Source organism: Falco naumanni, chromosome 6, assembly GCF_017639655.2.
Source record: "Falco naumanni isolate bFalNau1 chromosome 6, bFalNau1.pat, whole genome shotgun sequence".
Taxonomy (NCBI): Eukaryota; Metazoa; Chordata; class Aves; order Falconiformes; family Falconidae; genus Falco; species Falco naumanni.
In genome coordinates this window covers 90,515,481-90,539,695 of record NC_054059.1, presented here as the reverse complement: position 1 = coordinate 90,539,695, position 24,215 = coordinate 90,515,481, and the positions used below count along the sequence as shown (strand labels likewise).

General features: G+C 41.9%; 1 protein-coding gene across 7 annotated transcripts in view; it reads left to right on the top strand.

Annotated features, from left to right (window-relative positions):
- Window positions 1-24,215, top strand: part of COMMD1 (copper metabolism domain containing 1) — a 79,509-nt gene that overhangs the window by 1,367 nt on the left and 53,927 nt on the right. For 5 of the 7 annotated variants that reach the window (XR_005828634.1, XR_005828635.1, XR_005828636.1 and 2 more), the window contains one exon: window positions 19,378-19,659. Coding sequence is in view for 4 of the 7 variants with exons in the window: in XM_040599346.1 (XP_040455280.1) it covers window positions 19,378-19,659 (282 nt within the window). In the remaining 3 variants the exon portion in view is untranslated. Of the gene's footprint in view, window positions 1-11,157; window positions 11,411-19,377; window positions 19,660-21,830; window positions 23,237-24,215 lie in introns of those variants that run through there. The other 2 variants (XM_040599347.1, XM_040599349.1) reach the window with 2 other exon arrangements.

Below are 24,215 nucleotides of genomic sequence, written 5' to 3'. Positions count from 1 at the left end.
TTTCTTGGTTTTTTTTCCTTCCCTCCCAAATATAACTCTTACTCAAGTGCTGTTGAGATGTCATGTTCTAGACATAATAATAATTCAGGCCCCAGAAAACACAGGTGATTAAAATTACTGGGTATTTACCCATTGGTGTAACATAGGCATATAGCTTAGGAGGATGGCGGTGTGTTGGGAGAGGATATCTCATTCCCCATGTGCTGCTTTAAGAACCAAAACTGGAAAAACCGTGGTCTTTGAGATCACACCTTCCAACATAAACTAGCCTCTCGCTGTCATCAGGTGCATCTCATGGTCTTCACAGACACCACTCTCCTCATCTCCTTATGGATGGAATTCCTGGGAATAACCAAAGCTTACGCAGTTCAACGCACTTTAAAGGTGAAGTTTTGAGCTAAGCAGTACGCAAACTGCTTTGTACAGACACAAGTTTGTCTTAAGTATGCATCGATTTTGCAGTGCTTATTTCTACTGAGTGACATAGGAAGTAACACCTAAGTCCTGTGGATACTGGCAGGGTTTCTGTTCTAGAGCATCCTAAAAAAAACCCTTGGCTTTCTGGTCATTTTTAGGACCTTCTCTTTTTCACGCCGCCCAGTATGGGGGGGAAGGTTGAGAATACGGTTGTGGTTTGGAAGTAGGGAGGCTTAAACTTATTTTCCTCTTCCAGAAATCTACCTAAAGGGAAAACCCTTTATCCTAGCTATTATTTGTGATACCTCCTTTTCAGTTATCACAGCTAGCCTGGGAATCTCGGCCTCTTGCATATCTGTAGCTGTCACACAGAGATATGGTGTGAACCGTTTCCTTTTGTTCGAACAATGTGCGTGAGGGGGAGGGGAAAGTGGTCTTGGCCCTACAGGTTGCTTAACTAAATCTTCAAGAAGCTGAGAACTGATAAACGCATACTTGCATGCTTCAGAGAGTTGCCTAGAACACTTTTAGTATCTCTGAATTTAAATATGAGAGGTTTTGTGTTATATTGTATTTGCTGATAACGGCAAGCTTCAAAAGTGTTCCTCTGTGCTTATAACATCTTAGGTTTTGGACTTGTCTTGGATGCTGCTGTCTTCCCAGCACCTGAAGTAGCAAGCTCCACTTGAAGCTCTTGTGTTGTCCCATCCTTGTCAATTGTCACGTGAATTTCTGAGCAAATTTATTCCAGACTTTATATTGAATTCATTGTGAAAAATCTGCATGATTAAGATGTTAACAGCAACTTTTCGGTTAATCTTTTTACGGGTTTGTTTCTTCTCTCCTCTGGGTGGTTGGAGGAAGGGGAGCAAACAACCGAATAGCAACAGAAAGTCAGAGTACTTGTTTATGCAGCTATTTACCTTGTGTGCAGTGATCTGCATCTGAAGTTCAGAAGGCAGGTAACCCTTATGTCTCCAGTGATGATAATACCTAATTGCACCAAATAAGTTTTTTCAGGAGGTGGCCACACTGGTTATTCTCAAGTACCTCATTTATAAGCCCAAGTCCTTTGTATGGTCAACATGGAAAATATTAGATGCCTTATACTGTATAGGGAACGTAAGCACCTAAATTAATGGGATGAATAATGCCTCATTCCTATCTCTCAAGGATTCTTTTTTTTTTTTTTTTCTCTGACACCCATCTCCTTGATGATCAGCAGCAGAGAGATTCATTGCCATTGTGGTTTAATTGCTGTAGTACTTCGTGTCTTCTAAGTAGTAAGCATGGATCTGTACCATAAATCAACCACTTGCTAGTATAAGTAAGGTGAAGGACTTCCCTGTACCCTTCTGCATTCCACCTGTGCAAAGCATGGCACCTGTGAAAAGTATGGAGGTGAATAAGGACCACAAGTGTATCATATTTACTGCAGCATTTAAATGTTTCTTTTCCCCTGGTTTGTGTACAGACTAGTCCTGGTTTTGTATTTATAAAAGATGTCATTATAATCTTACTCCTTACTGCTGTTTCCTGCCCATAGATTGGCTGAATGTGCATGAATCATCTGACCTCTTTCTAAAATGCCACATTTATTTTGTAGAGAAATCATGTTGCTTTATTAAATTAACTTTTTTAAAAAAAAAATAAATCTCATTTCTTGTGTGGAATATCCTGGAAGGTAGAACAAAACCCTAAGGAAAGCCTGACTCTGGAGAACTGTACCATTTTGGTGTTCTTCTGTCGATTTTTATTTTTTTTCCCCTCTGCCTTCGTGCTTCCCAGCCTCCTATACCACAAGGCTGCAGAACAGTGAGGAACTGGGGGAAATCAGCTCTTGCGAATTCTCGCCCCCGGCTTTTTTTTATTTCCAAAGACGACTTCATCCTGATAAAGTACTAGATTTCTCTCCTCCTTATGTACATTTAATTTACTGTATTAGTTTCACTGGTGATAGAGTCGCTTTACGCCTGGAGTAATCCCACTGCTGTCCTTCTGGTGGCAGCAGGCTATTTGGTTTATCGAACGTGGCCCTTCGCTGCTGGGTTGGGAGTGTGCTTCAGAACCGCGTGCGTTGGCTAAATGACAATAAAAATTTCAGCGTGAGGACTCTAAATTTATTGTATTTGATTTATGAGTATTTCTTGACACAAAGACCATCTGCAAGAAATATACTTGTTATAATTGGTAAAATATTAATCAGACTCTACGTAAATAATACGTGAGAACCCAGAGCTTGATATCCAACAAACAAGATGCACCCACACTCAATGTATACACTTTATAATATTCGCTAGCCCTTTTCCATCAGTGCTTTTCGTTGGGAATATGCTGATATTTCTACCACATTTTTCTGATGACTCTGATGTTTAATGTCACTGTGTTTCAGCCAAGAGGCTGATGGTTCTGTTGTTGTTTGGCTCTGCTGTGCCGCTGGCACACACAGTGTATAGAAGTCCCATCTTTAAGCGATTTCTGTATCGTGAAATGCCCAGCTATTTCTAGTGATTACTTTTCTTCATGCCTTTGGAGAAAATCTGTTGAATAAGAAACCTTTTGAATCTGATTTAAGGACTTGAGGGGGAAAATTCAGTGGAATTTTCGGGGGGGGGGGGGGGGGGGGGGGGAAACTAGTGGATAAAATCACTCGGTGTGTAAAATGCTCTGGAGACGCACAAGCAAACTGGGGGTGCTTTGGAGGCTGCTTAGTGCTGTTACCGTGCGTTGTCCCCAAAGACTGTTTCTCTCCCACTAGGAAGCTGCTGCTGTTACCTCGAGAAGCGGTCCCAAGGCATTACTGCCCCTGCTTGAGAAGGAAGAGACTGTTTGCCCTTCATAAAAGGGGTGAGCCCTTAGGTGGAAAGTCAGAGCAGAAGAACAGTTGGGTTCACTCAGTTGTGGAGGATAAAGCCCTTTGCATCTTCTTCAGCAGGATTTCTGCTGACATTTGCTCGTGGGAAATAAATGACTTCTTGCATTTTCTAATAAGAGAGAAGAGTTGTCAGTGTTCACTCTTCTCAGATACCTTGTGATTCCTCAAGTATGTGGCCTGGGTCGTGAACTCTTGAGCGCTTTGCAGTTGTCTGAGCTTCTGCAAGGCTGAGGGGCAGAACAGCCTCAGTCTGAAGCCTGAGATAAAGTCATTTAGGAAGAGTTAACAGGAGACGCTGCTTGCTTTCTGCCACTTAGAATTGCAATTGTGCCTGCATCTACTAGCTAGAAAGATAACCCAGTAAACATGCTCGTTCTTCTCGACTGAAGAAAAAGGGAACAAGTCCCTTGTAAAGCAGTATCAAGAAGTACCGTGTTGATAGAAGGTGCTTTCTACCCAAACATGTGTCCTTTGTTGTAGTTGAGTGTGTTACACTTGTGTTAAGTGTTAGACCTTTCACTCCAGTGAATGACTGTGCTTATTATGAATAATTCTATTTGTTAGTGGGCTAGGTGAAAATATGCTAACTGTAACTTTGCACAGAATTTTGGGAGGGAAGGAATGCTTACGGTGTGAAAATTGGACATATATGAGAAAAATATATTATCTCAATTTGATATTTGACTGGAACAAATAACAATTCTTGTATCTTTTTGTTTTGTTTTGTTGATAACGTAGTGAAACACCACTATTAGAGCTCTCTGATGTGAACACAGCTCAGTTGCCACCTCTGCAGCGTCTGGTGTAGCAGCATGCGTTTTCTCTAATCAGTATATAAACCCATAGGCATTGCTGCTTTTTTTCACCCTATTTCAGCATCGGAAGGGTAGAAAATTGAATGTTTACTTGAACTAGCGCCTGCTGTATTGTGGTGATGAAAACATTGATGGATACTGCCCCAAAGCATTCTTAGTGCTTCCAATGTGAGTTATTTTACATTTTAGGTATGTGTACAAGCAGTCAGTTTAAATAAAGACTGGTGCAGCTGGTGAATGTAGGAATAACATAAAGTGCAGGGGGAAGGCTCTTCAGAAGAGCAAACTGGAGAGGGAGTTTGGCTGCAGGATGTGACATGGTTGAAGCACATTGGCAGGAGCGGTAAGGACGGTGCTTCAAACAATGTACCCGCTTCATTCTGGATTTTTTTTTTTAATACTCCTTTTTCTGCGATTTCTTCAGTTGCAAAAGTCAGTATTTGTGTTGTTAAAGCCTTTCCTAATTGCCATACTGGTTTAATTGCTATTGTAATTACGGAGAGATGTATAGGAGGCGGTGTTGTTGCTGGTAGCTGTGGGATGGGAAGGTGACGGTGTTCTGCGCTGTGAGCAGATCTGTACAAAGTTTAAACAACGGGGTGTGAGTAAGGAGTGCACACCTCCACCTTGCAAACCTCGTAGTCTTCCTACTGCTGTGCAACTACACGTGCAAATCCTGCAGGCAGGCAGAAAGGGGAGGGCTTCCACCGTTATAACGTCATTCACTTAATTAGTAGTATTTTCTATAACTCGATCATGAGACTGAGGTGAAAGGTCATTACCTAACGAGGCAAATCCAAGACTCATTTGATATTGTAAAGTGCCAATATGCTGCAACTGTGCCACTTCAGTGAAAATGGCTTACCTTATGTTTAATGGTTTACTTGACCTTTTGTGTCATATTATTTTCATGTTCTCTATGGAAGAACGGTAAATTAGAAGATGTTGGCAGACCTGCGTCACTGGTGTATGATAGGTGTGGTGAAGTCTGTATTGGCCAAAGGAGAAGCCAGCCTCTCTTTGTGTTTTTCCTCAATTACAGTGTTGATTATATCTCTGCAAGTAGAGACCTACTTGCTTTGTCCCAGCTGTGGAGGAGGGGGCTGCCCTGTCTGTGTCTAGAGCCGGCAGGTCAGCGCCAGCTTTTCCTGTTGGTAATGACTCTGCATTACCTCTTCCTTTGAAAATGCCCTACTGGAAATCTGCTAATTGTCTGTTAATGGACTTCTGGAACAGCTTGCTGTTGAGAAAGCTGGATTCCCTGGTGGCCGCCGCCATCCAAATGTACGGTTTGGTTTGTTGCATTTGTAGAACTTATGCCAGTAAGTAGTATTTTCATCATTAATAACACCAGCAAGCTTTGGGTGCACTCTGCTTCTCAGAGAAAAATGCAAACCCCGCAGGTATGATTAGCATGGGTTACATACATATATATATGTGTGTGATTAACATGTTTATATATACGTGTGTGTGTATGGACACCCACATATGCATGCAGAGAAAGGCAAGTATATTGATTGTGCTGAAATTCATTAGTCTGATCCCTGCAGTGTTTCTCTTGACCTTAACAAGAATCGACTGTGACTGAGGACTAGGGAGTGAGATCTTGCCTTTGAAGTTTGTTATTGCAAATTAAATGCTTATGCTATACTTCATTAGTGTTCATCAAACACGTGCTGTATGGAGTATATTTGAAAAGGGAAAAAGACTCCCTTAGGCATAAAACTACACGTGAAACCTTTATTTCAGTAACACTAATGCTCCGTTCCCAGTTCCCCAAAGTGTGGGGGAAATGCTGAGGAGGGTTATGGGAGTTCACTGCCGTCGTCTCGGCGCTGGTGACTTTCTGGACTAGTAGTAGTTGTCTTTCTTCTTTAAATGTGGCCTGTGAAACGGAGAGAACTGGAGTTGTCTCACTGTCGTTTTGATACATAAAAAAGGACTAAAAGGAAAGGAAAACCTGTACACTGAAATGATATTCTTTGTTATATCATACTTTTTAGGTATATATAAAATATATAGATACTGTCTGTTACAACTGGTATGAAGGGAGGTTAGTGCTTGCTTGCTCCAGGACAGTACTGATGCTGGCAACGGAGTGAAAATTCTTATTCCAACCGTGCCAGCCTCATGTGAGGCTGCCATGCAGCTGAGCAGATAATAGACTTCTTTCTTTCTTCAAATACACATGTATCTTTTTCATTGCAAGAAAAGATAAATCTTACTAGGAAAAAAGACTAGTCAGTGCATCCTTTACATTGGGGTGAGCGTAATCTCTGCTGATGCATATATACATCCTTGCTTCACAGAAGGTTCAGAACAAGAAGAGAGCAACAGAAAGAGCCGTTAATGCATGGAATAAACACCTATCACCGATGCAGAGCTGTGACGTTCATTTGAGCCAGGGGTTCACAGCTAGTGTATGAAAAGCAAGTTTGGACGACGCTTACAAGTCAACCCTTTTTACAAGATGAACATCTGAAATTTTCCATTCGTGGTAACGCCTGGCAGCTACAGACCTGTTATGACGTACATCAGTTTTTCTGCTGTGCTAGTTTGGAGCAACTGGATGCAGTATATCCAACAACTTGTTAAAAAAAAAATAAATCCGACAATACTAAAAACTTAAGAGTGATAAAAATGCTGTGTAGCTAGAATTACTGCATTTTGCAGCTTGTACTCTGGATTTCTTCCAGTGTGGTGACTGGAATGTTGGAGCCTTGAACTCTTCAACGTGTTTGAATGACGTTAATTTTTTAAATAGCTTATTTAATTAAAAAAAAAAGGGGGGGAGAAAAAGCATTAGCGACACAAAATATCAGACGCTACAATTTGTTACGTCAAGTCTTTTGTTCATTGATGGTTTTAGTCATTGAGCCCAGTGGGGCAGGAGCTGTCGGGTAAGAACCGGCGGTGACCTGAGCCGCGGTGGGAATGGCCAGTCCGGTTCCCTGGCAGGAGGGGCTGGCTGTGACACTGAGAGGGCCCCGCGTTCATCCCTGGAGGATCATGGGCCTTACAACAAGGCAAAGTGAGTGACTTTCTTCAAAGGCAGAGCCTAAAATATTCTGTTTCTGAATTTTGGGTTTATCATTGCAAATGTGTGATTTTACACAACAACATCAAAACAAGATTTAGTATATGGAGTAAGTCAGAACTGACTGGAACGTGGTTGGCCTCCATTGTGAGGGATTAGGAGTTCATTATTGTGAAAACCAAACTGGTTTCTTATTTTGAGGCATTTTTGCTATGTTTTCTGAACACCTGAAACTTAAGATCAGTAGGTTTTCCATAATTATATCCCATTGCACATAGTGGTCATGTACAAGGAAACTAAATCTTACAAATCCTACAAGGAAACCGAATCACCCGATACTTTTTAGCCATGCAATGATTTAAAATTGGATTGTCTGATAAAAGCAAGTGGGATTTACCTTTCACTTTGTTTACAGTGCACAAGCATCTGTTTATAGCTGACGGCCGAAGGTCTAATTTAGAGTACGCCACCTCTTGCGAAGCTGATAGTTTTATAGCTGTATAGCAAGCCTGTGACTCCCTCCTCCTTCTCAGCTCCCTGCCGAGTTTGGTATCTGTTTATCTGTTCTCCCTGAGGACTGTGTGTTTCACTTCTAAAGGTGACGGTGATCTTGGAATACATTTTTTTTATTCCTCTTAATTCTTTGGCACCTTCTATATTTACCTCTCAACAGCGCTGGTTTATGTGCGATTCCATGTAAGTTAAAAACATCACAACAGAATCTCACTGAAAGAAGATGAAAATAGACTGTGCGTAGCAAATGTGAAATAATAGCCAACTTGTCCAAACAATTTTTAGATTTAAAATAAGTGATTTTCTAATTTTTTAAAAATATTTTTTTAATTATCTCATTTTGCATATGTTAATATATTCCTTCAAGCCTGTTTTTCATATCTCTCTTCCCACCCCCCACTCCCCACCCCCAATAAAATGTGGCAATACTAATATAGTTTGAGTGAAATTCTGGGTTTTTTTCCAAATAAGGCTAGATTATATCTCTTTTTCTGTTTGAGATGTTTTGGGATCTCTGCCAGAAGATTTCTACCTCAGCTTGGTGGGTATTTTTTTTCTTTCCTTTCTTTGCAGTCTCTATAAACCGTGTTGCCAGGATTATGAAACATGTTCTGAAGATATACGCAGACACTAAAGTGGTATCTGTGTAAAAGGCGAGTAAGCAACAGACAGTTTTACTCCTTGTGTGACACTTACAAATGGCTTTGTTGTCTGTCTTCAGACTGTTGCGTCAGACGTGCTGTTCTGTTGTACTCCTTTTGCCATTTGTGGTTGAAGAGTATTTTATATTTTGTTCTAACGAGCTGTTTGTGTAAGTATGCTTTAGTTTTACATGGTCAAATGTGGTAGAATTACTTTATACATTTGAATTAGCTTCGATTTCTTTTGTATTTTTCATTAAAATCAATTTTTACCTTTTTTGAAGTGAACAAAAGACTTTTTCTGTAGGACAAGGAGTGGCGCATTTTGGCAGCGTGCTGTTATTTTAGTAGTTGGTCAGAAACTCCTATGGCAATGACACGTACACGTTTACAAAGTATTTTTGCACTGTGCAGAGTGCACAGAAGAAGAGGGGTCAGAAATGAGTCCCCTCCTAACACCGTTCAGTGACACACTTAGTTTTTATTCACTGCCTGGGGTGAAGATGGTAAATGGTGGTTCAGGGGCTGGTTGGGGTCTTGCGGTATGACCCCATGGTTTGCTTTCCAGTGTTGTGTGTGAGATACATGGAGCTGGGCTTTACTGATGGGTCCTCAGGAGGCTGGAGGTTGTTATGCTGCACTTCAGACCTCTTGAGACCTCTATGATGGTCCTCTCGTGGCGACTCTTAAGACACCCAAAGGCACGAGCGGCTGATGCAACCTTGCAGGAGGAGTCTTCCTCGGTCGCTTACTGGATGTGCCTCCTTGTACACAAGTACCTGTGCACATGTCCCTGTTTTGTGTCCTTTGTGTAAAGTCTCCTGAATGATGGAAGGAGAGTGATCTGGCTGTGGCTTGTTGTGAAGCAGGTTAGAAGAGTGTCAGTTGTTCCTTGCTCGGCAGGGAGAGCACTTCTGTTCACAGGATTCATTTGATAACACATCAGTTTATGACATGTTAGGAAATCTATAAATAGTCTTGCAATGGAAAGAAAGCACTAGAGAAATGTTTTATTTCGTGTGGACAAACGGTAGGGAGCTCATTGAATATGAGTAGCCCCCAATTTGACTAAAAGCCAAAGAGAAGGCATGGGAAAAAATAATTGCTTTCTTTTTTGATGCCATGGGCTGTGGTGTCTTGGTGTGTTTGAGTGCTGAAGTTTTTAGCTGTTAAGGCCTGTGATGGTGAAAAATAACGCCAGATGATGGTGGGCACCAAAGGGTTTTCACTGGTGGTGTGTGTCTGCAAGCTCTGCAAACCGCCACCATGCATGTGTTGCTCTCGAGAACAGTGCATGCTGTCTGGAGGCACAGGGGTGTGCTGCTGGTCCTACAGCTCGCTGGAAACCCTGATGACTTGGCCAGCTCTACTGACAGATGACTTTGTCGGGGACCTGATCTGATAGAAATAGAGAACCCCCTCTGGGGTAGTTAAAGCAGTCGTTAATATTTAACGTGGTACTGTTGGAGAATACTTTCAGATTGATGTTTTGGTTGTTTCATTAAGTCTTTAGCCTTTTTTCCCAAAAAAATATTTATTACGCTTCGTTCTAAGCATTTTTAATACGACAAACGGTACGTAAATCTTTATGGGAAAGTGAAGGATAGTTTCTTCTGAACTCCCGGGTTTGGGCTTTGCTCCCGATCAAGTGTTGTTTTCCAGCACCAGGGATGGAGCGGGGACCTTTACAGAACAGTTGAGATGCCTACACGGTGACCTGCTGCTTGTTTCTCCTCATAAAGGTTCGGCTGTTAACGACCACCACGGCTGCTACTGGTTTGGGGAACATGTTTTATATTTCACTGAGCCGACAAGAGGGAAAACTATTTTATCTGTGTTGAAAGGAAGACCTGCTGGCTCGTATCCCGAGACTGGAAGCTTACCTCTCGCCTGTCAAACCTGTCAGCGTGTAACATGAGTTGTCAAAATAGGTGATGAATGACCAGATGGTGAAGCACCCTTGCTTGCTTCCCTTAAAACTCTGTAGTCTGCAAACTTGTCTCCTTTACTTGCTGATCTCTTCGCCAGTGTGAAATGTATCTGCAGGGCTGTGGGCTAAGGCAGTGGTGCGTCGTGTTGTGAGCCTGGTCTAGGAGTGCAGAAACCCTTCTCCTTCCAGGTAGGAAAATGTTACTCCGCCTATTGCCCGGAATAGTACAGGTAATACACGGTAGTGCTGTGAAAGAGAGGAAAGCAGAGCCTGGAGTCAGAATCTGGCTCCAAACCAGAGTATATGGCAACACACCATACAGCTGAGGAGTGTGACTCGTGTATTTCATGTTGTTCACTGCTAGAGCATCTAAGCTTTGCTGTAAAGGAAGCTGATGTCCAAATGTAAATCAACAGGGAAATTAAATGAGTTAATTGTGAACTTTTAAGATGCAAACGGTCAAGATGCACTGAGTAAAAATGAAAACTTCTGTTTTCTGTGCTTGGTTCATAATAAAGCAAGTTTGTGCTTTGCCTGATTTCACTGGCAGGATCGCTGCCTGCAGAGCTACAATAAGCTCTGCTAATGTCTGCACCATTACTGCACTCAGGGTAGAGCTACAACTTTTCTCCCCCCCCCCCCCCCCCCCCCCCCCCCATGCCTTCAAAATATGAGCTGCTCCAACTTCTATTTTTAACTTTCCTAAGTGAAACGAGATTAAACATGAAGCAGTAGTCCGCGGCAGCGAGTAATTTTCCCAGAATGATTGTAGGAACCTGATAAACACAGTTCTCATTTATTTTATTGTAAGAGAACAGAGCAGCAGAAAAAAGGCTGACCACGTGGTCTTTTAAGGGAACGACAGGTCATGTCACCAGTTCCGGGACTGTCAGAGTGTGTGTGTGTCTTTTCCTGCTTTTACTCCCTCCCTTGACTATTTTTTTTGTTTGCCATCTGGTATTTATTCTGTCCTATCTGGATTTCTCTCTGCCTTTTATTTTCCTTTCTGTCATTAGCAGTACTGCATTAAATGGCTTCCATCTGTTGAGAGTTCTTATTTTTGAATCTAGCTCCTTGAGGAGGACCGAAGAAGAATCTGTTTTAGACTGAATAACATAATCTGCAAAGATTTTTATGTTCTCCAAGAAGACAGCTTGCCTCTGCTGAAGCTTCAGGGCACACTTATGTGCACGTTAATTTTGAAAAAGATTGAATCTGTCAAACTTGGCTGTAACATGGATGCATGTTTAAGAACTACTGGAAATGTGACATTTCTGTGCCTCTACCCCAAGTGGCAAAACGCTTTCTGAACCATAGCAAAGAATTCAACTCAGCTGGGGAGAAAACTGATAGCAAAGCTTTGGCTTTTTTTGCTGTGCTTCAGTTGAGTACAGGCCAGGATGGACAACCTCTATTTGTATTTTAATACATTTATATTTTTATTCCTCCTATTTGACCCTTGTAGTTGCAACTGTATCTGCTATTAATAGAACATTTCCTTATTTTTTTCGGTTCCCTGTTTTCTCTTCCTCTGGCCTGTCGACTTACCGTGCTCTCTGAGAAGCACTTTCCATTGCCTTTTTTCTTGTACATCTCTTCCTCTTTCTATTTTCAATAATTTAAGTACAAATTTAAGTAAATTTGGGAACTATTATTCAGGAAGGGGGAGATGCTTTTTAATGTTTATTGCTTAATATCCAAGCTTTTAGTATCTGTTTGTAATCTGAGTATGCAGGCGCTGTTTGAAGATCTAGCCATGACTAATGGTGTTAGTGGGTGGGCTTGTTCTGTTTGGGTTTGGGTTTTTTTTAATTTATTCTTGTTCTGTAAGTGGTATAAAGCCTAGACAGAGTCTTTAGGTCAGTCCAGACAGAGTAAGCCTAACGATTCTCGATTTTTCCTTCAGCTGAATCTGTTTTTTAAGATGGGGCTAGGGTGGGGAAGCCACTTTTTTGAGCTCAGCCCAGCAAATTTGCAGGAAGTATGATCTGACCACAGGAGCATGGCTCAGGTTGCGGTTCATCTGCTGGCTGCCTATTTTAATCAGCATTTCATCCTCCTTTGTCATCAACTGAGCCTTCATACTGCAGCAAAATGATACCTCCTGCAAATAAATTTAGGAAGTGGTGTTTTATGGAATTATGAGTTCAAACTGGTCACTTCTAGCAGACATACAGACTAATGGCAGAGGCAGGCTGGATTAAAAAACGTTGTGGTCACTTCAGATGTTTTAAAAACTAATGCCAAGATCTCTTTTGTGTTCAGTTGTAAGCTAGGCCAGAAACAGCTGAATATCTACTCCCCTCTTACTGAGCTTCGTGTTCAAATGAAAAAGTAATTTTGGCAGAGGACGTCACGTTAGGTGAGCTTGTATGCAAAAAAACCAAGATAGGGGTTTGAGGGGGTTTCTGCGTGGTGGAAACCTTGCGGAGAGAGAATGGAGGAGTCAGTCAGGACGCATGGAAGCAACCCGCTCAGAAGGGGTTTATCTTCATTGTGCACATTTGACGAGTCTGGGTAGAATCAAGCTTAATAAGGTTAGAAATGCAGGAAGCATGTAATTTTTCCTGAAACTTCATCATGCACACGCATTTTTCCCATCTGCAGTAGCAGTTAAGTAATTTTTTTGTTGTTGCTGTGTGTTGCGGATCCTCTCGTCTGAGGAGAAAGCTTGATGAAAGTCAGAGTAACTCCAAAATATTTCCAAGTCTGCCGAAGGTCCGTTGACCTGGTTAGTGTCTCCTTGGCAACGAATCAGAAGGCTCCACAGGTTGGAATAAGAAATAGTTGTTGCAGAAGATCTACTACACACTAGAAAAAAAAAAAACCCTACAGGTTTTAACATAAATTATTATTCTCTTAATGATTCACAGTTAGCTCTTTTCTATTAGCAAACAGTTTCATTTCACTTTTAACTGTGTATTACAGCTCAGTAAGAAGCAAACAAATAATGCTGGGACACAGTATGGAACTTGAATGACGGCACTGCGTGTGATCTCCCGTGGATTAGATGGAGACTTAAAGATTAGTTAAAATCTTGCTACTTCAATGTAGAAATACCAAATGTGTTGTCAAGGTCACTTGTGATTTCTGACTTACAGATTTGTGGGGGGGTGTGTTGAAGTCTTTAGCTTTCGGATTTTTTCAGAAAGATGGATCACCATTTCCAATTGCAGACAGACAGGCTGTTGCATCTAATTTTATCTTAATTCCAATTCTCAGGAGAGCTCTTGGACTCTAATAAACAGTGTTTGTGAGGCACAACCTACCAGCTAGTTGAAAACCTCCACTGTCTCCAGAAACGTGGGAAAGTCTACTGGACTAATATCCAGGCAACATCTCTGGGAACAGCTCATTTATTACAGGACTGGGTATCTCGGCAGCCCTTGGGAGAGAGTCTGGTTAGTACATACTTACAAAGGAGGACCCAGAAACCACAGGGTTGCAGAGATCTTCTCAAATTCCTCCTGTCTGAAGCTACTATTTGTAGAAGAACATGCTGAGCTGACTTTGGCAAATAGCTTAGTGTCACTAGGACCCGTGCGTGCCATTACGTCCAAAGATGAGGAGACAGAGAACCTCTCCCAGGGTTGCCTTTCTTCTTAGACAGGGGGAAAGAAACCGCACGCCCCAAAGCTGCACGCAGCAGGCACCCCCCATTTGCCCCAAATCCAGTAAAAGGTCTCTTCTAAGGTTGGTAAGAGGAAGAAATGCCTAGTAACCCGAAGCAAACAGGAATTGGTTTTGTGTGATCAAAGTGGTTTGGCCGAGTGGGGTCCCTTGACGTGTTCCTGCTGTCTGCAGCTGGCCCCCGCCCCTGTCCGTGTGCTCCCACCATCTGAGAATGGTTTTAAGGTTGTATTTCCAAGAGCATCCAAAAGGCAAGGGCTGTGATGCAGGACTAGCCTCTCGTCCCTGCCTCCCAAAAACCTGAAGAGGCGAGTTTGTTCGTAGGCAGGCGGCACTGAATCGTTTATTTCTCTGAGTTTGTGATGCCTTTGTGCTGCGGGCTGGCAGCAGCCTGCAGCTTTGAGGGTCAGCTGGCGAAAATGCCTACGCATGCTGGCATGGGCAGCTCTTGGAGCTTGTCCCGGGTGGTTGACAAGTAACGTTTTATTTCTGGAAATGAAGTCAGTTTTTTCCTGGTGGGTTTTACCGATTGTCATTTCTTAGTAGTACTGCGTGCTTGTCGGGCTTTATTTCTCAGAAGAGATGATGAATTTAAGTCTGTTTTCCTGTTCTGTGTACTAAGGCACATGTCTAATGAATCTAATTAAGCCGATACAAAACTCTCCAGATTATCAAATACTGTTCCATTAAGGAAATAGTATTTGAAGTCATATTTTTATTGGCTGAATTATATTTGAAGACATAGTGGGTAAGTGTTGAGGGTGAACACAAGGAAAAGGCGGTGTGACCAAAACTGTTTCTTGTTCAGAAGCATCTGCCCAGCCTCTGGAAGGACAGGTGTGTGCCCAGCTGCTGAGGGTAGAATTTGTGTGTTTGTAGTATGACATGCTGTCCGTAAGCTGTGCTTCCTAGGGACGGAGGGAGATATTTCTATTTTAACAAATCTCAAAATACGTAATGGGAGGAAATTTTTAATATCTAATGGTGTTCTCTTACAGATTTTCTTTTTGAAAACAGGCTTTTTTTACTTAGTCGCTTGAGTGAACAGTCACGGTAATGTAAATTACTGGCATAGAACAGCTGTGATTCTGTACGTTCTTAGAAAAGTTTTTTGCTTTTTGTTGGTTGAAGATTTTCATGGTGAAATAGTAAATAATTTGTGATTACCAATAAAAACTGGAATTAGGACCTACATAACCTTTTTTCCTCAGTGCTACAGCACTTCTTGACGTGCTGTAGAATGGCATAGAGGTGGGGCAGAATGTAAATAGAAAGGGGGCTGTGACAATACGTTGCAAAAATATGCTTATTGAGGACTGCTGAAGAGAGGAGGTGGGAAACAACTAAGGCAGGATCTCCATGTACACACGCTTAGCTCAGAATGTAAAGTCTATATAACATACTGCTGTAGGTCACTGGCAGTGACTCAAGGTACAGCAGTAGATCCTGCACTTTAAGGTCTGTCTGGACCAAGTAATTGGCATTAATAAGATGTACCCCTCTCGAACCAATTCTGACAGTGATTCAGCTATAGGAGCTGATGGATAAAACAGGTTTCAACACCTTTAAGTCCTGAGAAGTTTGCAGTTAACAATGCTAACGTGTGCGTGTGTTGTTTGTTCCAGCAGTGAAACCATCTTTATCGCTGTGTGGGAGGTGGGCAGCAGCTGGCCATTGTCCTGGGGGTGGCAGATGCTCACCCGAAGCTCCTAGGGCTTAAAAGCAGGAGAGGAGACCTACACTCACATATTTTATCTGTCTTTAGTTATAAGCACAGAAGAACCACTCATGTTTTAAGTTTAAATTAATCTCTAGAAATATCAATAAGGTGTATTCACTATAATTTGATATTCTGTCTAACAAATGAGCATTGTTAAAAGTAATAGGAAGAACTGTTTGTAATGCTTGGCAGAACATGACTGGAAATATAAATTTTTGCCAAGTTAAATTAAAACATCTCCTCAAGCTTAAAAAAAGTAAAAAATTTAACTGTGACCATTCATAAGAGCAATGGAGAACTGCTATGCTTGTTTAAAGAATTAATTGTATAGGTGTTGTATACAACTAGTTGTACAGTTGTATATTGTTTGTAACAATAACAGAGATGGAAGACCAGCAAAGACCTTAATTGTGCTCTCATTCTTTGTAACTTGTATCAGGTTTCCTGTCCATGGTGAAATGTTTCAAAGTTAAGATGAAGAAGGATATTAAAATGAGTTGCTGTTCTTCGGTGACTTGAAAAGTTTTATAGCTGGTGGGTTTTACCGAGGAATTTAAAAAAATATATCTCCATTAATATCTTCATGCAGCTATACTGAAGTATAACTCGTTCATTGTCTGATCCATTTCCAATTAAAATTCATGTTATTTTTTTTAAAAAGGAGGTTTTAAGTAGTTGTCATATTTCCAAGCTGAGAGATTCTAGTCTGAACGATGGCCTATAGTGGCATACCAAAATACAGCATAGTTATCTTACGGTTTCTTAGCAGTTTACGTGTACAGGATGAAGTGATCCGTATCATGCGTACGTGTGCACACGTGTCTGTGTGTGAGAGAGAGATAAATGGCTGTTAATTATGAGCATGGTTTCCTTCCTTTTGTTTTACGCGGTAGTGTTTTGGTAGCAAACTGTATCGGGGTGCTTGTAGTATATGAACATACAGAGTTTTTAAACGTAGCCTGCACCGGATCTTAACTAATTGTCAGTATGTTGATGATCTCTGCCAAACAGGCAAGTATAACTGCCCTGTTACAAGCCCTAGCAATATTGTTCTGTTTTCCTTATGCTTTAAAACTGCAAGCTTGGTCATAAGCTTCCTCTTTCAGATACACTTCAAAGTCAAATTTATGTCATGTGTCAAGCACAATAAGGAACTTTGTGTGTGTGTCTTTTTCCAGCTTAGCAAAGCACCGCGAGAAATCTTGCTGCATCTTGCAAAAGAGTTGTTGCAAAGGGGGTAAGGTTAAAAAGAATCTGAGGTATTACAAATGTGTAGTGTTTGAAGGTTATAAAAATCAAGCCTAGAAAAGGATTACCTGTTTATTTGATCCAGTGAATTTGCATCGTAACACCTTTGCTTGGTTCAGTGCAGCGGATGCAGTTTATGTTCCTGGTTTTTGGACGGGAATAAAACAGAAGGCAGTTTTCTGCCCAGCTGAACTGAGAAGAAAGTCTGCATCTCAACTTGATCTTAGTCTTGACACAGCTTACATAAGGTGCTGGGGTCTGGGGTTGTTGATTCACCTCTGTTCCTCCTCTGTTCCATAAAACAACACAAAAGGTGTATGTAGGCGGTAGCCAGTGTCACACAACACGCAAACAGATCCCCACACAGATGTAGTGCTACGAAAAATACTAAACCAAAATATTCCACCGTACTGTTAATGGACAGTCCTGTTCATGTAAGACGTGGATGAAGGAAAGGACTGTCAGCCTCAATAGCTTTTCTTTGAAAATGAAAAGTGCTTTTTTCACTTACGGCATAATTAGGTATTACAGGATAATTACCTCAAGTGAAATATCTTCATGATAAAAGGAAGCAATATATACAGACATGGTGAATGCCCTGTAGAAAAGACAGTGGTGCACTAGGCATCTCAAATTTTACAATAAATTGGCAGATGCTCCTATTAAGGTGGAACCCTGATACAGCCAAGCAGTGACTTCTAGTGTGGATTGCTATTTCTTTTCTCTGCCATGTAACAGATGGCTGCTAATCCATTCTGAGAGCTAGGGAAGATGGCACATCCCTCTAAGAAGAAAAAAAAATAATATATATATTCACACACACATTACAGAAGCTTCAGGAGAGATTTTACACGTGGGTGATAAAAGGCAGCTAATGGTTGTAGATCACAAGTTGTTTGTTGGGGTTTCTGGGGGTGTTGTTTCTGGTTTGCTTTTCCTTTTGAGCAGAGCGCCGAAGGTGGGGTGGCTGCCGAAGGCTGCTGAGCGCGTCCTGGTGTCGGCTTCCCTCCCTTCGAACCAGCAAACCCGCCGCTGTTCTGTCACTTGGGTGATGCGCGAGCTCTTTGGTTTGGCCTTCGTTCTCGTGCTTTCTTGTTACCTGCCGTTTTATTTCAAAAAGGCCTGTCAGTGCTGATGCGGCTGCGATGGTGTATACTTTGACGTGTCTGGTCTAGAGGCAGGCGGCAGAGCCGGCCGGCAGCTCACCCCGCTGGCAGTTGCAGTTGGCTGCCGATGAAGCAGCAGGTCCTTGGCCAGCTCGCAGAGCGCCAACCCCCTGTTTTGAAGTAAGCGTTACCCAGTTTTGCAGAGGAGCGATGTGAAACCCACGGCGTGCGTCTGGCCAGAAGCCACACAGTGTCACCCCCTTGGCTATCGAGAGCGAGGTCGGTGTTTCCCTGAGCACGTGGAATACGGCAGCAGGAATACCACGTCAGGGAGAACGCAGTGAAGGCCAATCCCAAAGGTTGCAGCGTTGACCGCTCTTCACCTTGCCGCGCTCCGCGTTGGCGCATGCTTGGAGGTGCCACGTTCGTTTCAGACAAGCCGCATCCATTTTGGGTGAGAATGAAGCAGAAGCGTCTGCTTGAAACGGTGGTGGGGAAGCTCAGCCACAGTTTCCTCTCTCTCTGCCTCCTGTCCTCCCCTCCCTGCGTGGCCGTATTTTGCAAGCATTGCCAGTTGGGCGATGCAAATGTAAGGCTGTAGGATTACCAGTTTTGGAAAATTAGGTGGGAAAACTGGCAATCTATTAAAAAAAGGGAGTTGGGAAGAATAATTTCTGTTGCTGCGCAGGGAGGAGGAGCGAAGGACCCCGTACGCTTCCTGGCAAAACACAAACATAGTGTTTACCCTGACCGAGTCCGCTGATGCGTGGGAAGAAGCTGCAGTCACGTTTTTAAGGATTGCTCCGTGCACGTGGACCCTCCCTGGGAAGTCCCGCGCTTTGCCGCTGCACCCACACGCCGCTGCGGCCGGTGCTGCAGGCCCCGCTGCGCTGGTGCACCGTGTACCGGTGGTGCTGCCTCGTCTGTGGTGCTGGGGTGGCCCGTGAAGCTGCGGGTGTTGCAGGGAGCTGGCATGTCTCCTCTCTTGTTTCAGCCTTGGCCGGGCGCGTGCCACGTTTGCCCCAGCTTTCCTGTTTAATAGACCATCAGAACAGCAGTATCATGGCAGGGTCCTGGCCCCCCAGTGTTCCCAGTAGTGACCAGGTGGGTATGCCTAGGGCATACTGGGGGAAGGGGCCAGGGAAACAGTGAGAATTCTCTTTGTTATCCTGTACCAGTACTGCATTCCCAAAGGTGCTCCCAGTTCCCTCGTCGCTGTTCCCGATCCGTTGCCCTCCGGCTGTCTGAGGACAGGAATCTGGGATAAGTAGCAGGCACTTGCAAATGGCATTTTAATGAAAGTTGTCAGGTTATTTCCATAACCCGGATTTATTTGCACTATATCTTTAAAATCCAATATTTGTAAAACCCTAAAGACGTGACCTTCTGCTAGACTGTATGTTTGAGCAAGCTTTTCCCTTTTACTCCTTTTATATTCCCTACAGTCGATTGCTTCAGCAGACATGGATTTGAATCAACTTGAGGCTTTTCTCACTGCCCAAACCAAAAAACAAGGTGGCATCACATCAGATCAAGCTGCAGTCATTGCAAAATTTTGGAAGAACCACCGACTAAAGATCCATGAGAGCCTGATCAACCAAAGCCGTTGGGATAATGTCTTGAAAAACATGAGCTGGCGAGTGGATCTGAAATCACAGTCAAGACACGTTGATCAGATAAACACTCCTGTTGCGATAGTTGAGATGGAACTGGGAAAAAATGGGCAGGTAAGCTTTCTTTTGCAAAATATATAAACCTGATTTATCTACATACATGCTGAGACATTTTACCTTTGCTGAGTTCACTGCATCCAAATCAAGTCAGTGTATTTCACCACCGGGTCTTTAATGTACTTGAACTTGTTCTCCATCTTTAGATACAAAGATGCATTCTGGGTGGTGAATGCAGTTTTGGGTTTTGGTTTATATCGTCATATATGTCTTGACAGCGCTTTTTACGTTAAGCTTGGAAAATCTGAGGATGTAGAAATCGAACATAAAATCAGCTGAACCAGCAGTTACATTAAAATTATATTTGTATTCCATGTGCTGCAAAATTGATCAGTCTTTTTTTCCTAATCAAATACTGAAATTAGGTAATACCTGCAACGTAGAAGCAGAAAAAGAGCAAAGTTCACAAATTGTGATGATCAAGCATCCCTGACATTTTAGGACAAAGGAGAGGAAAGACTCCTCTTTTATCTTGCATAACGTCTATTTTCATATTGCAAGTACGTCTTTATTACCAGTCACATTATATAATCTGGTCTTATCTGCCAGAGAAACAGATATAGCTCTATTGGTGCTGAACACTGCATTTCTTTTTTAATCTTTATATTTCATATGGATGTACAACTAAAGGCATGACTTCCCAGCTTCTGTTTATCTGTATTTTTCTGACAGGAAATGTGTTTCAGTTTGGTATCTTTTTCCTCTGCCATGTGTTAGTGAAGCTTACAACGTCATCTCCTATCAGTAGCTACTGCAACTTACACCGTGGGCTAATTTGGGGATGTTAACTATTAACATTTAGCAAGTTTCCTTGGATTTCATAATCCATTTCATAGTTGTAGCAGCTTGTAGCAGAAGAGTACCTGGATTAGGTACAGCTAAAATGTGCGTGGCATACGCACACACACGTACATGCACGCACCTGCAGTATACCTATGCAGACCACGTGATTTAATTGAAACTCTGTGGCTATACCAAGGCCAGAATAAATAAATGTACAAGTAAATTGGGGTCATACAGAGACTATATCTATCTATCTATCTACGTATATCATTAAAGTTACTCTGTTAGTCCACTCTTCCTCTCAGTTTCCGAAAGCTTATCCTTCCTAAGTGCCGACCCTCCGCCTTCCACTCCTGTATCTCTGCAGTGGCCAATTTAATAATGGTGTGTGGTTTTAGGGTTTTTCCTAGCCTCATAAAAGTGGAGTTTTCTGCTCAGGATCTTGAGATTGGAAATAATTACATTCTATTAGTAACAAATGGAAAAAGTTTTACCAAAAAAAAAAAAGTTTGAATACATTAGTGAGCAAATGGGAAAAATACCTGTGTTCGTTAAAAGAAAAGAATCCTTGAGTCAGAACCACTGTTGTATTTCATAAGGGAATTCTGTAGTCAGTGACCCTTGTTTTGAAGTTGTTTTTTCCCCAGTAATGGATTATTACGGTAACATCAGTCCATAAATACATTTGTATTCCATCCACCCTGTGCAGTGACAGAAAGGAGATGTGGACATGAAGGAAGAGTTCGCATTTCTGAGATGCTGCAATTTCTCTTACCGAAGAGCCTTGCAACAAAACCAAAATGAATTATTTTAGTAATACAGCTTCATGTTTCAAAGGGAAGTGGTTGTGCGAATCTTTTTTTTTCAACAGCCATCAGATGTAACTTTTGCCTCCTTTTCTGAGGGCAGTAGTGAGCTGTCAGCAAGTCTGACACTTGCTTCAAGTAAGGGTATTAGACTGGTACTTCCAGAAAAAATCATGGAGTTAATTAGCATTGTCACCACTTGAGTCAAAATCACCGTTTATTGTCAGGAGCTGTGGTTTCCCATAGCCTTTAGCTTTGGTTTAAATAGGTTCTCTGCTGACAAGCTTTTGGTTGAGGCAGTCGGTATGAGGCTGCACGCTTCTGTGATGGGCTGAGCTTTGGGAACTCCAGGACTGAAAGGGCAGCAAGTGGGTTCCTAGAACAGTTCTTCGAACCCTCAGCCTCCTCCTGCATTTGGTGTCCTCCTGGAAGGATGGGTGCAGAGACTACTACTGGAGGTTGAACAACATGTTCTCGTATGCTGGATCCAGCCCGCAAACTTAAACCATCAAGTTTTTATACCCTTTATATGTATTTTTACTTTATCATTAGCTCACTGCTATCTGTTCTAAATACCAGGTTTTGTAGCACATCAAACAAACACATGCTGGTACCTTTCTGACACTAAACAGCGAGAACGTGTTTTCTAAAAGGTTGTCAGTCGTAGATGTGATTTGGCGAATACTGAAGATCTGGATATGCAGAAGAAAGCTGGCTGATGATTCAGGAGTAAATTATTCAGAACAGACTGTTTTCATTTGGACACTTGATAACAGGGGAGTATACAAATGCATTGATGTGTAATGAATTGACATTAATATTTCATACGTTTCAACAGAAGCAAAGAAATTCTCTGCAGAAAATGTACCTTTCCAGAATTTAAAGTTGCTCTGGTTCTTCTCTGGGTCTCTAGACTGGATTTAGATGTCTGCGCCGCAGAAGACCAGACAGGGTGGTGGAGTTTCTGCTGCCTCTGCTTCAATAAGTAACCTTGCTTTCTGCTTGTTATCTCTGAATTTTAATCACTAAAATCTTTCGTGATGGAAAGACTGTATAAGACCTAACATGCCTAGAAATGGGGAATTTGAAGTGAGTGCTTCATAAGTGCTAGCATGTTTACATGAATTTTGTCAAATTTCAATTATGTTTTTTGATGTGAGAGATATTTCTGGCTTTGAGAATCCATTACAGCTTGCATGCATTAATTCTTACTGTCCTCGGCATTACTGATAATGGAAAAAAATGAACCCTTTTCTCTTAAGTGCTCTTAAAAACACTTCTAATGAGAAACATTAAGAAATACTGGTGCTCCAAACTTTGGAAAGTTTCGTTCAGGATCTGTAACTTGCAGTTTGAATGCTTGTTCTTCAGTAAAGATCTTACAGCAACATTTGAAGTTCCCTTTATGCTGGTTTTTATAGTCTTTATACATCCTGGTTAAAGGGAGATGACCATGCCAGCCATGAAGTACTGTGCTTTGAAAACCCATTTTCTTGAACAATATGACTAAAAATAAAATCCTAAAGCAGTTGCACTTTAACCTACATTTGCCTTCATCTGTTTGTGGTATTCAGTGCTCAACACTGCCAGTTCATTCTTTCCTTCTGAACAGCCCATCTTTCCTTTTGCACAACGCTTTGCTTCTCCTGTATCTCTGTACCTTGCTGGCATTACCTTAAAATATCTGTAGCTCCCTGCCCCCTTCTTTATGTCCTTTTAAATCTTGTTCTCACTCTCTGAGCATCACTGTAAAGCTGTTTTGACATGAAATTTCAACCTGACACGAAGCTGCTGGGAGGGACAGGAGTGAGCTGGAGAGTCGCCCTTCTCATGCCCTTCCTGCCCCGCTGCGTCAACGTTGCTCCCTATGGCAAAGGGTCGCTGCTGCGCAATGTTAGGTTACCTGCAGCTTTCAGTCACACGTTTATATCTGACCTTGTCGTTAATAGAAAATAAATGCATTGATTTTGCACTCTGGCTTGGCATTAAGATATATTTTAACCTCTTTAATGGTTTCGGGAGTTCTGGGACCCCCAGGACTGAAAGGGCAGCAAGCCTCCCTTGGCTGTGTTCTGTCTGCTAGTATTGTGGGCCGATTTGCCAGGAAGTTTTACTTTCTTGCGGCGTTACGTATTTTGCAGTTTAATGTCTAGTACCGATCAAATGTTATAGATTAGTCTGAGTATTTATGCTTCAGCTTCTTTATAGGGTGGGTATTTTCTTCACATGCCTGTCTTTTCAATGTTTAAGATACTGGTAATTCACGTAATAGCACTTTGGTTAGTTCTGTGGGATGTTAAATATGTTTTATGAGCCAGGAGTATTTTCTGCCCTAATTTAATACGAAGTCTAGGATTCCACTGCAGGATTCTTCCCAGAAAGACCCGAGGAAATTGCACCAGGATTATGGATGAGAGGCGTTTTCCCTAAAAAATATCTCTTCTCTTTCCTTTTCTAAAACATCTGCCTGGCAGAGGTGTCAAAAAAATTACTTAATAGTATACACTAGGTAAATACTACTATATAGCAAATACTAAAAGCTAAATATTTGCTAGTTCTGAATATATTTTGATTGTCACTTTAGACTCTTGCCACAGTTTTCATGGGAGAAATACTTTCTGATGAAAGGACTTCCTCAATAGTGACCTTTTGCCTGTGCAAGAACTCACCTGATAATGAAAAATCAGTTTACCATAGGTATATGACATCCGCTCTTTGCTAGCGGCTGCCTCCAGACCCTGGTAATTCAGAGAAAATAATAATAATTCAGGTAATAATTCTGTTAATTCAGGTGCAGAAAGAATTCATAATGAACATAGACAATTGCCACATGCTACATGTAGGAGGTAGATTTCATCCGGATTTCAAAGGTCTGGAGCTTGAAATGTCGTTTCATTTTAGTTTGTATGGCTATGAAGGTTTAATTCTTTTAATGTTCTGGGAAGGAGTGAAGTAGGTCTCAAA